The sequence below is a fragment of the Bos taurus genome, chromosome 1, assembly GCF_002263795.3.
Source record: "Bos taurus isolate L1 Dominette 01449 registration number 42190680 breed Hereford chromosome 1, ARS-UCD2.0, whole genome shotgun sequence".
NCBI lineage: Eukaryota > Metazoa > Chordata > Mammalia > Artiodactyla > Bovidae > Bos > Bos taurus.
In genome coordinates, this window is record NC_037328.1 from 65,010,061 (window position 1) to 65,028,228 (window position 18,168).

Consider the following 18,168-nt stretch of genomic DNA (forward strand, 5'->3'; position numbering starts at 1 on the left):
TCTGTCCATTGGTGTGACTAGGGTGTTAAAGTCTCCTACTATTATTGTGTTACTGTCAATTTCTCCTTTTATGTCTGTTAGTATTTGTCTTATGTACTGAGGTGCTCCTATGTTGGGTGCATAGATATTTACAATTGCTATGTCTTCCTCTTGGATTGATCCCTTGATCATTATGTAGTGTCCTTCCTTATCTCTTGTAATCTTCGTTATTTTAAGGTCTATTTTGTCTGATATAAGGATTGCTACTCCAGCTTTCTTTTGCTTCCCATTTGCATGGAATATATTTTCCCATCCTTATGCTTTCAGTCTATATGTGTTTTTAGGTCTGAAGTGGGTTTCTTGTGAACAACATATATATGGGTCTTGTTTTTGCATCCATTCAGCCAGTCTGTGTCTTTTGGTTGGGGCATTTAATCCATTTACATTTAAAGTAATTATTAATATATATGTTCCTATTGCCATTTTCTTAATTGTTTGGGGTTGATTTTGTAGATCTTTTTTCTTCTCTTGTATTTCTTGACTATGTAAGTCCCTTTAACATTTGTTGTAAAGCTGGTTTGGTGGTACTGAATTCTCTTAACTTTTGCTTGTCTGAAAAGCTTTTTATTTCTTCATCAATTCTGAATGAGATCCTTGCCTAATTTGGTTAGTCTTTTAAAATTTTAACCATTCTAATAGGTGTGTGACAGTGTTTCATTTTGTTTTAATTTGCATTTCCCTTATGACTCTCTCTTCACATGTTTATTTGCCATCCATATATCTTCTTCAGTGACATGTCTATTCAAATCTTTCACTCATTTGTTGTTGTTGTTGGATTATTTCTTTTATTATCAATTTTTAGCATTATGTATATATTCCAGATACAAGTTCTTTATCAGATACATGACTTGCAGATATCTTCTTCCACTATGTGGCATTCTTTTTAATTTTCTTAAGATTCTCTTTAGAAGAGAAGATGCTTCCAATTTTGATGAAGTCCAATTCATCAGTGTTTTCTTTTATGGATTTTACCTTTATTGTTGTATCTAATAGATCTTTGATTATTCCAAGGTCACAAAATGGTTTTCCTATGCTTTCTTTGTGAAGTTTTACAGTTTTAGATTTTATAGGTAGGTTTATGATCCATTTTGAGTTAATTTCTGAATAGGTGCAAGATAGAGATCAAAGTTCATTTCTGCATATGGGTATACAAATGTTCCAGCACCATTTGTTGAAAAGATTGGCTGTCCCTTTTCCACTGAATTGTCTTTGCACCTTTACTGAAAAGCAGTTTCCCATATATGCATAGGTTTATTTCTGGATTCTATCTGCTCTATTGATGTATATATCCATCTTTCTATAACAGTTAGTGATTCAGTAACTCACTGAATGCATGCATGCTCAGTGTTGTATGACTCTTTGCAATCCCTTGGACCCACCAGGCTCCTCTGTCATGGGGTTTCCCAGGCAAGAATACTGGACTGAGTTGCCATTTCCTTCTCCAGGGGATCTTCTGAACCAGGGATCAAATCATGTCTCCTTTATTGGCAGGTGGGTTCTTTACCACTGAATCACCAGGGAAGCCCTCCTTTTTAAATTAGGTGGCTTTTATTTCTTTTCACACTCCACTGTAGAAGAGAAGTGATGAGAGCAGACATCTTGTTTCTGGTTGCAATGGGCAAGCATTCAGTCTTTTACCATTAAAAATGGTGTTAGCTATTGGATTTTCACAGATTCATTAATTAGGTTGAGGGCGTCCTTTTCTATTTTAGATTGTTGAGGCTTTATCAGGAATGTATGTTGAATCTTGTCAAATACTCTTTCTATGTCTATTGAGATGATCATATGGTTTTCTTTTTCAGTTGGTAAATACAGTGTATTATATTGATCTTTGGATATAAAAAACAATTTTGCATTCCTGGGATAAACTTCACTGTCATGATGAATTATTCTTTTGATATTGGTTGTACTCGATTTAGGCAGAGGAAACAGAGATCAAATTGCCTTTTCTAAATCCAACTTGAATATCTGGAATTCTTGGTTCAGGTACTGTTGAAGCCATGCTTGGAAAATTCTGAGCATTATTTTGCTAGCGTGTGAGATGAGTGCAACTGTGTGGTAGTCTGAACATTCTTTGGCATTCCTTTCTTTGGGACTGGAATGAAATGTGACCTTTCCCAGTCCTGTGGCCACCGCCGAGTTTTCCAAATTTGCTGGCATATTGAGTGCAGCACTTTAACAGCATCATCTTTTAGGATTTGAAATAGCGCAACTGGAATTGACTTACCTGGTGGCTCAGCTGGTAAAGAATCTGCCTGCAATGTGGGAGACCTGAGTTTGATCCCTGAGTTGGGTAGAGCCCCTGGAGAAAGGAACAACTACCCACTCCAGTAATCTGGCCTGGAGAATTCCATGGACTTAGATGTATAGTCCATGGGGTTCTAAAGAGTTGGACATGATGGGGCAACTTTCACTTTCAACTGGAATTCCATCACCTCCATTAGCTTTGTTAGTAGTGATGCTTCCTAAGGCCCACATGACTTTGCATTCCAGGTCTGACTCTAGGTGAGCATACCATCATGGTTATCTGGGTCATGAAGATCTTTTTTGTACAGTTCTTCTGTGTATTCTTGCCACCTCTTCTTAATATCGTCTGCTTCTCTTAGGTCCATACCGTTTCTGTCTTTTATTGTGCATACCTTTGCATAAAATGTTCCCTTGGTATCTCTAATTTTCTTGGAGAGATCTCTAGCTGAATTTAGAAAAGGCAGAGGAACCAGAGATCAAATTGCCAACATCCATTGGATCATCAAAAAAGCAAGAGTATTCCAGAAAAACATCTACTTCTGCTTTATTGATTACGCCAAAGACTTTGACTGTGTGGATCACAATAAACTGTGGAAAATTCTGAAAGAGATGGAAATACCAGATCACCTTACCTGCCTCCTGAGAAATCGGTATGCAGGTCAAGAAGCAACAGTTAGAACTGTTAGACATGGAACAATGGATAGCTTCCAAATTGGGAAATATGTCAAGGCTGCATATTGTCACCCTGTTTATTTAACTTATATGCAGAGTACATCATGTGAAATGCCAGGCTGGATGAAGCACAAGCTGGAATCAAGATTGCAAGGAGAAATATCAATAACCTCATATATGCAGATGACACCACCCTTATGGCAGAAAGTGAAGAGGAACTGAAGAGCCTCTTGATGAAAGTGAAAGAAGAGAGTGAAAAAGTTGGCTTAAAGCTCAACAATTCAGAAAACTAAGATCATGGTATCTGGTCCTATCACTTCATGGCAAATTGAATAGGAAACAGTGGAAACAATGACAGACTTTACTTTTTTGGGCTTCAAAATCACTGCAGATAGTGACTGCAGCAATGAAATTAAAAGATGCTTGCTCCTTGGAAGAAAAGCTATGATAAACCTAGACAGCATATTAAAAAGCAGAGACATTACTTTACCAACAAAGGTCCATCTAGTCAAAGCTATGGTTTTTCCTGTAGTCATGTATGGATGTGAGAGTTGGACCATATAGAAGGCTGAGCCAAAGAATTGATGCTTTTGAACTGTGGTGTTGGAGGAGACTCTTGAGAGTCCCTTGGACTGGAAGGAGATCCAACCAGTCAATCCTAAAGGAAATCAGTCCTGAATATTCATTGGAAGAACTGATGCTAAAGCTGAAGCTCCAATACTTCAGCCACCTGATGTGAAGAACTAACTCATTTGAAAAGACCCTGATGCTGGGAAAGACTGAAGGCAGGAGGAAGAGAGGATGAGAGGATGAGATGGTTGGATGGCATCACGGATTCGATGGACATGAGTCTGAGAAAGCTCTGCAAGTTGGTGATGGACAGGGAAGCCTGGCGTGCTGCAGTCCATGGGGTCGAAAAGAGTAGGACAGGACTGAGCGACTGAACTGAACTGAACTGTACTCAATTTGTTACAACTGTGTTTAGAATTTTGGATCTATGTTCATTAGCCTATGATTTTTCTCTTCTAATGTCTGTTAGATTTAGATATCAGGGTAATGTTTTCTTCATTAGAATGAATTAGGAAATGCTCCTTTATTTTCAGTTTCTTAGAAGAATTTTGTAAAACTGGTAATATTTTTGCAATACAGGCACAGTTTAGCGGGGTGCCTCCGGCTCAGAGTCTCTCACAAGTATACCTCTTGGTGAGCCATGGCTGTAGTCCTCCAAGGGGAAAATCTGCTTCCAAGCTTATTCACATTGTCCTTAGCAGACCTCAGATGATCTATTTTCAAGCTCATTGACATGCCTGTTAGTAATCCTCAAGTCCTTGCTGACTACAGACTAGAAACATTAGTTCCTGGCCATGTAGGCCTCTCCACAGGCCAGCTCACAAAATGGAAGGTGTATTTCCTTAGAGTGTAAGAGAAAGAGTGAAAGGGATCCCATACCCTTTTTGTAACCTTATTCCAAGTGATTAATTAGCAAATCAACAAGTCCAGCCCACCCACAAGGAGAAGGGATTTCACAAGAGTGTGACAACTAGGAGGTAGGCCTTATCAGAGAACATTTTAGAGTCTGTCTACCATAGTTGTTCGTGACAGTAACTTATTATCCTTCTAATATATATAGAATCTTTAGTGATGATAGCTCTCTCTTCCTTACTTAGGTAATTAATCTTCTTTTTTTCCTGACCTGGAAGTTGGTCAATCTTATTGATCCTCATAAAGAGCTTTTGGTTTCACTGTTTTGTTTTGTTTTTTTTTCTGTTTTTTCTTTTATAAATGTCCACTCTAATCTTTATTATTCCTTTTCTCTGCTTATTTTGGGACTTATTCACCCTTTTTTTCTGTTCTCTAAGATAGATCTTTCTTCTTATAACATAGAGTTTACTGCTCTAATTTCCCCTAAAGTGTTACTTTAATGGCATCCAACAAATTTTGACATGTTGTGTTTTCACTTTCATTCAGTTGAAAATACTTTCTAGTTTCCTTTCTGATTTTGTCTTTGATCATGGGTCATTTTAAAGTGCTAACAAAACAGTTGGACATGACTTAGTGTTTAAACAACATTTAGTTTCCAAATATTTCAGAATATTCCAGAGATTTCTCTGTTATGGATTTCTAGTTTAATTCCATTGTGGGTCAAAGAACACACTCTTTATGATTTGAATCTTTTTAAATTTAATAAGACCTTTTCTATGGCCCAGAAGATGATTTATCTTGGTAAATGTTCCATGCATACTTGAAAAGAATGTGTATTCTGCTGCTTTTGGGTGTAGGATTATACAAATGTCAATTAGGTCCAGTTGGTTGATGGGATTGTTCAAGTCTTCTATATCTTTACTGATTTTCTCTTGTAGACTACATTTAAAAATGTTATAAAAATGCAATATCAGTGACAGAATTTGAACATTACTAAACTATTTTTATTTTATTAAAATGTTTTTCTTACTCTGGCACACACAGAATCACAGGCAGAAATTTAGAGACCACAGAAATGGAATGAAATGAGACATCTAACTGTGATGCTGCACCTCTGAACAAATTTTGCTGTTTAAGAAAGTGCTCTTGAAACTGGGTTATTTTATCTTTCCCTGTCTGACCTTGTAAGCTACTTAATTGTGAAATGTGTTTTTATTCACAGTGTCTCTTTATGCCAAGTCATGCGCCTGCTGCAGGCAGGACAGGCAACAAAACCTTCAACAGAATGAAAGAAATATAGGTGCTTCTAGCATAACACTGTTTATAAGTGTTCCTATTTTGACAGGACATATAAACGCTTCTAAAAAAACCTTGCATTCCACAAAACTGTGTATAAAAATAATGGGTTATGGGGAAAATAGTATGGGACCATAACATTTGAAACACATTTAACTTTGTAACCAGAATACTAATAAAATAATAATAATCTCAATTAAAATGTTAGTACTCAGTAGATGTCCACTACCACTTGTACCCAGGATCACAGTTGATTTTTATAGCCTTAAATCTGCAAGAGATAGGTCCTTAAGGGCATATACCTCCAATAGATAACACTGTCATCAAAATCTAATTTGAATCTATATTGTCTTCAATAGCACATTGTTTTTAAAATCAAGAGAAATGTCTTTTCCATGTCTTCATCTGCTCCCACAACTTCATCAGATAGGGTCACATTGTAAGGTAGAATACCAGTTCTTCAAGTCATTAAACCAGCCACTTCTTGCACTGCCACAATATTCTTAACTTAAGGCTTCCTTCTTTAACTTAAGAAAAATTAGCACTCAATTCTTTAAACTATTGATTTGCTGGGGGAAAAAATTATATATGAACCAATGATGTTATTTTCTTATTTGCCAACTGGGCACTAATTTGCATTACAGAAATACGTTGCAGCTGAAAACAGGATACTCCATAGTTTTCTAACCTTGAAATGTGTGATTTTCCTAGTCATTTTCTTGGCAGCAGACACTGCTGGGATTTAAATCTCCTTCCTTCCAGGATGACTGAAAGCGTATTTTGTTGTTTAGTCTCTCAGTTGTGTCTGACTCTTTTGCAACCCCATGGGTTATATGCTGCTAGTTTCCTCTGTCCGTGGAATCTCCCAGGCAAGAAAACTGGAGTGGTTTGCCATTTCCTTCTTCAGGTGATCTTCTCAACTCAAGGACTGAACCCATGTCTCCTGTACTGGCAGACAGATTCTTAACCACTGAGCCATCAGGGAGCAAAAGCATATATACTGAGCATTTATTATGTTCCTGTCTGTTCTAAGTACTGGAGACAGTGGTGAACATGACAGAGAAGGTTCCTGTGTTCGTGGGCTTTACATTCTGGTGGGTGATACAGACAATAAACAGGTAAATCGACAAATATGGTAATGTCAGAGAGTGAGACTTGCTGTGAAGAAAATAAATGAGTGATAGGATATGGCATGAGGTGTAGAGGCTGGGTGGCCATTCTGTAAAGAGGTAACCTTAGATAGGATGATCAGGGAAGTCTTCTCTGAAGAGATGACTTTTGAGCCATCTATCAGATGAGAAGGACTAGTCATGGGAAGATCTGGAGAAGACTCTCAGGCAGTGGGAACAGTAAAGGGACAGCAAGTCAAAGGTCTTAAGATGAGAGCAGGCTTAGTGTATCTAAGGAATAGAGTGAAAAGTGGCTGGGGAAGCTTCAGGGGTACCCCCAGGGCTGAGTGCCATGCCTCATGGCCATGCTGAAGTTGACCCAGCAGATCAAGCCACTTCTGCCTAACAGTTTCATATCCTCCATGCCTCAGATAGCCAGAGGCGCCCCAAACACCTATAGACAAATCCAACTAAATGACCCTCATCTGAGTGCCAAGCCCAGGCAATAGAGCAGAACACACTGATTACCACAAAATGTCAGGCTGATATGGAGCCAGATGAGTTTGGCATCTCTGAGGGAGTTGCTGAAATCTGACAACAGGATCCAACCAGAAATGGCCTGTGGGCCAGGAAGAGAGGGCTGGAGCAAGGCTTCTCGGGAGGCAGCCTGGGACAGCTGGAGCAGAATGATGGTGCAGAACGGGAGACATGGGGTGGGTCCTGAGGGAATGACTGGATGGCAGTGAAGGAAAGACTCTTCAAGTCCCTTTTGTCAGTCTTGGGTGCCATACACACTTACCCGGATGAACCGGTGACTTTCCAATTAGTCACAATTGTCTAGCAGAATAGCCAGGAGCAGGGCTTCACTATTTTTGCAGAATCTTAGCTTACCCAGACTGGTTCCAATTCTGCTGCCATAAACTTTAATGTTGTTTTGGAATATTTCTCTACATGATCTCTGTTTTTAATACAAATACATCTTCTCAGAAGGATCTCACCTTCCTTCATGAAGAGAAACTTTTCATTCACTGTTTTGATATTGTAGTTAGCACAATACTGGGAAGATCTTTCACCTTCTCAAGATGGATCTGTACTGCAAGGCCAGGCCTCCGTCAGGGGGAGTGTCTCACATAGCTTAATGCTGCAGTAGGACACAAGCTTTTCTGACACCAGCCAGCAGTTCATGGTGCCAAAATGACACCAACACTCTGGGTTTTATGTTTCAGGTGATGAAAGATGAGAAACTAGGCATGCTGCTTACCTGTTCTTCCTGCAGCGAATTGTGAAGCCAAGAAAGAAGGCTATGAGGAGAAGTCCACAGCTTAGGAAAGTCCAAACAATACCCAAAAGGGCAGGAGACAATGAAGAAATGGTCTTACTGCTGTGGTGGGAAGAGGTCTGAGAACAGAATGAAGAGAAGCTGTTAGAAATGAAGCTCTTCTATAGGTCAAACATGAACTGCCCCCATTACCTCCAGAGTTGGGACACAGGTGTCCTGCATAAACATCTACCCCTCCCCCCTCCACCACCACTATCATTAACAACAATAACAACAACAACATGTATATCTAAGCAGCAGCCCTGACACCCCATGGCTGCTCACTTACAATTGTAGTTCTGCAGAGATCATGAAGGGGTCTACGTTCCAGCTCCTGACCAGAAAAACCGTCACACAATTCAGAGCAGTTTATTTCAGGCTCCATGTCATCATATGCCCCTCTTGGTATGTGCCTATTCATAGTCTTGGTGACCCACTGGTAGGTAACCAGCAGATCTTTGACTAAAACACAACAGCAACTCAAATCTTTCCTTCAGAGGCGCCATTTTGGAGCTGGATCCTGGCTCAGAATCTGGGATGAACAATCCATTCAGGTGGAAGCACAGAGTTATTTCACTAGGCTCCTACATCAGACACCTTCCAGGCTCTCCTGGTCCCTTGCTGCCAGTGCAGACCACATGAGTGAAGAGTGGACATCTTAGTAACCATTAGGTCACACAAAGCGATGATTCTAGCTTGCCACCAGATGGCAGTCACTGCTCCAAGTACTCTCACACAGGTCCTGAAGGAAAGGAAAGCAATTAAACCTGTTAATAAATAAATGTTTTATTTACATACATATAATTTACTCAAATAAACACATAAATATATGTAAATGGATTATTACAGAGGTTTTAAAATATTTTATACATTTAACTATAATAGCTATATTTTTATTAGATATAGTTATGTATAATACATTCTTATATATAACAAAGGTTTAGGCAAGTGAGCGAGTGAAAGTCACTCAGCTGTGTCTGACTCTGCAACCCCATGGACTGTAGCCTACCAGGCTCCTCTGTCCATGGCATTTCCCAGGCAAGAATACTGGAGTGGGTGGCCATCCCCTTCTCCAGGGAATCTTCCTGATCCAGGGATTGAACCTGGGTCTCCTGCATTGCAGACAGTTTCTTCACCGTCTGAGCCACCAGGGAAGCATATTTTTATTTTCCATAATTATACATAATACATCCTTATATACAACAAAAGTTTAAAATACAATATATATTTAAATAAATATATTTCAAAACCTCTTTAATAAACAATACTTTTAAAACAAAGATAAAGCACATCTAACAATTTATAGATATAAAGCTCTACAGTCCCTCTTCAGATCCTTTCATGGCCCAGCACCACAAAAATTTTAGTTTACATAGGTGAGCACATCTTTCTTTTTTTCCCTACTAGGAACGCCCCCTGGCCTTCCAAGATCTTTCTATGCACCTCAGGGATTAAGCTCTGTCTGGTCCTGGCTGACAGTGGGCTCAGCTGCCCCATAGTGTCTACACACATTGTCTGTTGGTTGGTCCTGTGATGATCTATTCACTCAGCGAATGGAGGAGCATTCTGTCTAGTAAGATGAAATCTCAGAAGGATATGCAAACTCTTTATCGAGTTTTTTACTCATTTGTTTTTAAAACTGTCAGACTACTAGAAAGGCTACTCAGGTAGTAGGGAGAGAAACTGAGGGTTCTAAAAATTCCCACAGAGTGAGCGAGTACCCATCTTTTCTCAGAAGATGACTACAATTTGAACACTGTGATCTAAAAACAAGCTCTACCTTGCAGAACAAAAGTAGAAATGCAGAGAGGCTCAAATTAATCCCAGCAGAAAAGGCAGACATGTCCCCAATTCTTTAAAGCACCTATCTCTTAAGAAAAACAGATTTGAAATTTTACCAGTGGGAATTTTAAAGAGGATGCCACTTCTGGTTTGTGTTTCTGGGACAGCTTAGCACATTTTTCTTTCACTATGGAGGAAAATTGGAAGAGGAAAAAATATCAATTATTTCAATAGCCACTGAATATAGGACTTGTGTTTAAGACAGAATAATAGTGACAGGTGTAGAATGCCATCTTTGGATTCTGCATACTTAGACATGAACAATATAGCACCAGGTGCTGCCCATATATTGGCCTCTCATATATTCCTGAATTATTTACCAGGCTCATTACAATGAAATCCCAAGAGAACTAAAAGCCACTACCTCCTGTCAAGACATTTAAATTCTTGTGCAGACTGGTCAGATTACTGAATGGAAAATTAAGAAGTATATATAAAAACATGACTGCTGCTGCTAAGTCGCCTCAGTCGTGTCTGACTCTGTGTGACCCCATAGATGGCAGCCCACTAGGATCCCCCGTCCCTGGGATTCTCCAGGCAAGAACACTGGAGTGGGTTGCCATTTCCTTCTCCAAAAACATGACTATTTGCATCTTAATTTAGTTGAAATTTTAACCTGAAATTTTAATTTTAATTAATTAAAATTTAATTGTCTTTTAATTGAAAAGACATTTTTTTTTCTTTTTCTTAAAAGCTAGACATCCCCTACTATGTCTTCTAGCATAGAGCAATATTAGAAGCCACAGGAAAGACTATACTGCATGATGGATTAAAAGAGACATTTTTCCTATATCACCCTTTTAATCATACTTGCAAATAAGTACACTTATATTTGAACCTTAACATTATTATGTTATAATAAGGTTATAATGTTAATAACCTTAACATTATTAAGTCCTTGTTTGTGTATCCTTATATCATATAGACGTGTGTTTATACATAAAACCTCATTTTGCTCTTGCAACTGTGTCATGTGAAGTAAACAAGACCATTCCTCATTTTCACAAAAGGAAACTTAAGAGCAGAAAAGTGGAGAAACTTGCTCCAAATCTGCAGAGATAGGACTCAAATCTGGTGTTTACGTTGCAAGGTCAGTGTCCTTCTGGTATACACCCTGGATGGGGCAGACATCCTGGACTGAGCTCACCCAAGAGGACACCAATGTCCTATTAAGTTTCTTCATGTTTAGTTCCTAGAGTCTCATATCTATGGGTTCTCTGGAGTGTGGCGCACGACAGCATGTGTATACCAGTGACTCTCAACTAGGGCAATTTTGTACCTTCAGAGGACATCTGGCAGATGTGCTTGTCAAAACAGAGGAGGGTGGAAGCCAAGGAGGCTGCTAAACATCCTACAATTCACAGAATGGTCCAAATAACAAAGACTAATCTATTCTCAAATGTCAATAATGCTAAGGTAGAGAAACCATGGTCAACACTGTGGATCTCAGAAGGAATAACAACCTTAAGCCCAAATCATCCTTGGGAGATTTTGTGAACATGATGGAATTGTCCATTTGAACAGATTTCTGAGTACATTCTAAAGGTCACTTGTGGACAGACTAACACAATGGTATGGAAATTTGAGTGCTGGGCCCCCCTACAATCAATGGCTACCCAGTGTCGGAGCTTTATAAACCATGATACTAGGCTCCACCACGGGGCAGGCTTTCAACTTCAATATTAGCACACATTCACAAAGATTCATACATGAGGAGCTGGTGAAACAGTGAATGGCTTAGTCACTGAAAGAAGAGAGTTGAATGATTTCAAAAACGTATTGAGTGATTGGGAAAGTGGGTGGGAAGTGGTATGTCAGAGGGGATAACAGTAAGGCATCTGACCATAAAACAGATAAAGAATCCAAGGCACAAAGAGAAAAGTGTGCCAGGCTCCTCCAAGAACAACCCCCTTCCCTGCCTCTCCCACTAAGTCTATAGAGGTAAACTGTCTCGTTCACAGACAGTAGCAGATCCAAGACCATGGCAGGACTTTCAATTTACTTGACAGAATGTAGAATCCTGCCCAGTCATTAGGAAAAAAGACACTGCATCAGCTATGCTGCTCCCAAGAGCAAGACAGTGCTTTATAGGTTTACAACTCTCAACCGCTCCCACATGTGTGTGTATTAGTCACTCAGACATCCCCAACTCTTTGAGACCCCATGGACTGTAGCCCACCAGGCTCCTCTGTCCATGGGATTCTCCAGGCAGGAATACTGAAGTGGGTTGCCATTTCCTTCTCCACAACAGTCCCCATATCTTTCCACAAAAATCTGCCCTATCCTTTTACACATAATTTCTGGCTATTGAAAAATTAGTCCTACAATTATTGTCCTTTAAAAAGTTGTTTTGCAGTTGGTAGAACTTCTGCTTCTGTTCATGAAGCATTAACTGCTATTGGAATTGCCTTCCTGCTATAACCAACTCAAAAACCAGACAAAATATCCGAAAAGCTCTTTTCAGATACTGGATAACAAATTTCACAGGACTTTGGAAAACAAATGAGGTGAACCTACAATTGACTGACAGAAAACGAAATATAAATAAACATTATCCCAATGACTATAACTGACCCCAAGTTACTGCCTGAAGGAAGTTTCCAGGCCAGGGTACAAGAAGGGATACTCAAAGAGAGCCTAGAAGTCTTGCTAAGGTAAGGAGAATAGACTGGAGTTATGGACATCAAGGCAAACAAACTTGTGAGGCCGAGTAACAAAGAAGAGGGAGATACCAAGAAAGAGAGTGCTTTGGAAATCTGCTGGGGACCCTCTCAGTCTTTTTCTGAGTATTGATCTAGTGAGAGGAAACTATCTGAAGTGAAAGAAATAACCACTGATAGACAATAGCTGAACAATTCCTGGAGTTCACACATGGTTGAAAATACTTTGTGTTCCCACCAACCAGAGTGGACAGATCTCATGATACACAGGATATTAGAAAGAATTCTCAGGAAAAAATGGAACAAATAAACCCTAGACTAGAAAGTACTCTAGACCTTCCCTCATAATGTTTAAAAGTAAGTCTTAAAAAGGATCAAATTTATCTACAAAAAACTTAACTGCAATCTAGAACAAAACCCAATGCTCATTAAAGGACTACAACAAGATCCAGCACTCAATAGCATAAAACTCAAAATGTCCATCATCAGTAAAAAATTACCAGGCATGCAAAGAAGAAAAAGGAAAAAAAACCTATAACAATACATTTTAAAAAGTTTAATAAAAACATACAGGAATAATAGAAATTATATAATTGGCACACAAGGACCTTAAAGCAACTATTATAAATATGCTCAAAGACATAGAACACAACATAAACAAAATGAAAAGAGAAATGGAGAATATAAAAAATAGCCAAATAGGATTCTAGAGATTAAAACACAATTGTAAAACTGAAAATACAGTAGATTAGACACTGAAAAAATAAAACACTGCTTAGCTTAAAAACAAAAGAAATTATCCAAAATGAGGTATATAATTGATAAATATGGAGGTAGCCTCAGTGACATACTGAACAATAGAAAGTGGTATAACATACATGTAATTGGAGCTCTGGGAAAAAAAGAGGGGAAATATTTGAAAGCAATAATGACCACACTTTTTAAACATTTAATGAAAAGGGTAAACCTACAGATTCAAGAAGCTCAACCAAACTCAGGCAGAAGAAACACTGAAACACCCAAACACACATACCCCAAGACACATTACAATGAAATTACTGAAAACCAATGATAAAGATAAAAATCTCTGATTCAGACAGATTTTGTATAGAGGAACAACAGTAATGCTTACAACAGATTTCTAATTTGAAATTATGTAAACCAGAAAAGAGTGGAATGACAAAAGTCAATCCAGAATACAATACCCAGTGAAAATGTCTTCAGGAAATCAAGGTAAAATAAAGATATTTTCAGAAAAAGAAAGTCTGAGTGACATGCACTACAAGAAATGTTACAGGAAGTCCTTCAGGCCGAAGGAAAATGATACCACATGCAAATCTGGAATAAAGGGTGCTGGAAATGGTGAGTGTATGGGCAAATAAAAAAGAATTGTGTTTCTTAATTTTTTAAGTTATGCTAATAAAGATGTGCCTATTAGAAAAACACACACATACCAAATTCTTTACACTCATTATCAATCACCTATACTGCTACTGCTACTGCTACTGCCAAGTCACTTCAGTCGTGTCGGACTCTGTGCGACCCCATAGACGGCAGCCCACCAGGCTCCCCCGTCCCTGGGATTCTCCAGGCAAGAACACTGGAGTGGGTTGCCATTTCCTTCTCCAATGCATGAAAGTGAAAAGTGAAAGTGAAGTCGCTCAGTCATGTCTGACTCTTAGCGACCCCATGGACCGCAGCCCACCAGGCTCCTCCATCCATGGGATTTTCCAGGCAAGAGTACCAGAGTGGGGTGCCATTGCTTTCTCTGATAAGGGGATGATGAATACATAAGTGCTGAACTTCATGGTTACACATTCCCTTTTCCTCCAAAACTCCACTGCTTCCAATATCCATTCACTTAATAAATCTTTTAAGAGTACTAACAACATGACTGGCACCATTCTAGGCTCCTGAATACACTGGTGAACAAAAAAAAAGATCCCTACCTTTAAAGAATTTATATTACAATAGGGGAATCAAACAGTAATCAGTGGACATAATACATACATACATAGAATTTAGAAGATATTAAGGACAATGGAGGAAAAGGCAGACCTGGGCAAGAGTGTTTGGGAATGCCAGAGGAAGAGTTACACCATTTTAAATGAGAATATCAGGTTTGGCTACATAAACCTAAAAAAATTAAAGTCTAATTCTATTGTGAAAATTATGAGAGCTTTCCATGTTAACCTCCCTCTTGTTATTGCAGGGAATGAGTGGTTTTGAGGATAAAAGAATGGCTCTATGCAGAGTCATCCAATAATGATCAGTTAGGCAACTAAATTTGGGGAGGATAGGCATCTTCCATTCTCTTCTGCAATTTCTCATATTTTAGGTAACTGTAGAGCTCTCTGAGAGTAGAGTACTGAGAGCTCTCTGGTTAGGCCCATCTCTATCATCTATTTTTTTTTTTTTTTGAATGTTGCATTTTAAGCCAGATTTTTCACTCTCCTCTTTCTGCCATTAGAGTGGTATCATCTGCATAACTGGGGGTGTTAATATTTCTTTCCATAATCTTGATTCCAGCCTATGATTCCTTGAAAGGAAAGCTATGATAAACCTAGACAGCAGATTAAAAAAGCAGAGACATCACTTTGCTAACAAAGGTCTATCTAGTCAAAACTATGGCTTTTCCAGTAGTCATGTACAGATGTGAGAGCCAAACCATATAGAAGGCTGAGCACCAAACAATTGATGCTTTTGAATTGTGGTGTTGGAGAAGACTCTTGAGAGTCCCTTGGACTGCAAGGAGATCAAAGCAGTCAATTCTAAAAGAATTCAACTGTAAACATTCATTGGAAGGACTGATGCTGACTTGAAGCTCCAGTACTTTGGCAACCTGATGCAAAGAGATGACTCATTGAAAAAGACCCTAATGCTGGGAAAGATTGAGGGCAGGAGGAGAAGGGGACAACAGTGAATGAGATGGTTGGACGGCATCACCAACTCAATGGACAGGAGTTTTTGAGCAAACTCTGGGAAACAGTAAAGGTCAGGCAAGCATGGCATGCTGCAATCCATGGGGTTGCAAAGACTCACATATGACTTAGCGACTCAACAAAAACAACAACGACCACCTATAGAAGTTTCCCATGTACATACTCACCTAAACCTTCCCTCTTTGATCTAATTCCATTAAATGTTTATAGCTCAGTGATTCCTGAGTATTTTCCTTTGTTGCTCTGGTGTGAAGTTGTATTTAAACTTATTCTTTAATTGATAGTTTTGAAACTCAGAAAAGTACATGGGAGAAAATAATAAGCATCCAAAATTACACATTAATACCTTGGCATATTCATTCCAATCTACCTGTCTCATTCTAGTACCCCCTCGCCTGAGAAAATCATCCAACTGCTTTTCTACAAATAATACTTGGTTTATAAAAATGAATAATAGCTCAATTCTTTAAAAAGAATGAGTAAATTTCTATATACTATGATTTCCAAATCACATTGTTTAAAAAAAGGAAGATGCAACAAAATGTATATAGTATGCTGCTTTTTATGTAAGAAAAGGGATGAAACTCATTTAGGTCATTGGCTCATTTTCCAAAAGAAACAATGGAAAAAATAAAAGCATTACCAGCATTACCTATAAGAGAAGGAAAAGAACAACAAGGAGAAGACAGAGAGGCAAAACAGATCTCTTAATATTTATAGTTTTGACTCTGAAACCATATAAATAGTTTACTTAGTTTAAAAACAAAATTAAAAAAAGAAAATTGATGTCTAAACTTAGGAAACAAACTGAAACAAATCAACCTATCAACAAGTTGATGATATAACCACATAAAGAAGAGTTAATTTGAAAGTGTGAAGTTGCTCAGTCATGTCCAACTCTTTGTGACATCATGGACTGTTGCTGCCATGCTCCTCTTCTTCAGTCAAGAATACTGTAGTGGGTAGCCATTTCCTCCTGCAGGAGATCTTCCCAACCCAGGGATAGAACATAGGTCTCCTGCATTGCAGGCAGATTCTTTACCATCTGAGCCACCAGGGGAGCCCAGAATTAATTTAAATAAGAGTATTTTGATTATACATCAAAGGACAAAAAATAACCACAAAGAAATCTTAAATAACATGAAGTGGGTATTGGATATTGTTCCTATTTTATAGAGATGGATATACATACATATACATATAGACACATCTATCTACTAGGTAAAGCAAATATATACATATACATTATATATATACATATACATATACATACATACACATATAGACACATCTATTTACTAGGTAAAGCAAATAAGTAATTATGTTCATGTCACTGGAAACTAAGATTTTCAAAGTAACAGAAAAAAGATAAACATATAAAATAAGTAAAATCTTTCCATCTATTATTTAAATGGGAAATATAACTATGGAATCAAAGTGTTCTTTTCCTAAAATATTCATATTTCCCAGTTTGTCAACCAAAGTTCAGAAATAAGTACAATCTGTAACAATAAGCCCTCCAAGTGCCCAGACTGCAATCTCTCAAAACACTTTCACTAAAAAGAAATCAGTTTTCTTTAGTGAAATTGCCAGTTTAAATTACAGAATTGGAAATATCCAAGATGAAACTGGGATATTTTTCCTTGCTAGAAAATAAAAAATTATCAGACTACAGAGACTACAGAATCATGTCAAATGGATGTAGGAGTCAACAGGCTTCTTGTCAATGACAAGATAATTTAAGTATCAAAAAGAAAAATCCATTGGATCTTTGGAAAAGAGAATTCCCAAAAAACATCTGCTTCATTGACTACACTAAAGCCTTTTACTGTGTGGATCAGAACAAACTGTGGAAAATTCTTAAAGAGATGGGAATACCAGATCACCTTACCTGCCTCCTGAGAAATCTGTATGCAGGTCAAGAAGCAAGTTAGAATTAAACATGGAACAGATCAGATCAGTCGCTCAGTCGTGTCCGACTCTTTGCGACCCCATGAATCGAAGCACACCAGGCCTCCCTGTCCCTCACCAACTCCCGGAGTTCACTCAGACTCACGTCCATTGAGTCAGTGATGCCATCCAGCCATCTCATCCTCTGTTGTCTCCTTCTCCTCCTGCCCCCAATCCCTCCCAGCATCAGAGTCTTTTCCAATGAGTCAACTCTTCGCATGAGGTGGCCAAAGTACTGGAGTTTCAGCTTTAGCATCATTCCTTCCAAAGAAATCCCAGGGCTGATCTCCTTCAGAATGGACTGGTTGGATCTCCTTGCAGTCCAAGGGACTCTCAAGAGTCTTCTCCAACACCACAGGTCAAAAGCATCAATTCTTCGGCACTCAGCCTTCTTCACAGTCCAACTCTCACATCCATACATGACCACAGGAAAAACCATAGCCTTGACTAGACAGACCTTTGTTGGCAAAGTAATGTCCCTGCTTTTGAATATACTATCTAGGTTGGTCATAACTTTCCTTCCAAGGAGTAAGCGTCTTTTAATTTCATGGCTGCAGTCACCAGGTTCCAAATTGGGTAAGGAGTACGTCAAGGCTGTATATTGTCAACCTGTTTATTTAATTTATATGCAGAGTACATCATGCGAAATACAGGGCTGGATAAATCACAAG

General features: G+C 38.6%; 1 protein-coding gene across 3 annotated transcripts in view; it reads right to left on the reverse strand.

Moving 5' to 3' along the window:
* Positions 1 to 18,168, reverse strand: part of GPR156 (G protein-coupled receptor 156) — a 108,696-nt gene that overhangs the window by 72,019 nt on the left and 18,509 nt on the right. Inside the window, exons 2-4 of one of the 3 annotated variants that reach the window (XM_015471544.3) lie at positions 10,002 to 10,072; positions 8,393 to 8,845; positions 8,047 to 8,183 (exon numbers count right to left, since the gene is read on the reverse strand). In XM_015471544.3, the coding sequence (XP_015327030.2) occupies positions 8,047 to 8,183; positions 8,393 to 8,524 (269 nt within the window). In that variant the 5' untranslated portion in view covers positions 8,525 to 8,845; positions 10,002 to 10,072. Of the gene's footprint in view, positions 1 to 8,046; positions 8,184 to 8,392; positions 8,846 to 10,001; positions 10,073 to 18,168 lie in introns of those variants that run through there. The other 2 variants (XM_024991005.2, NM_001205643.3) reach the window with 2 other exon arrangements.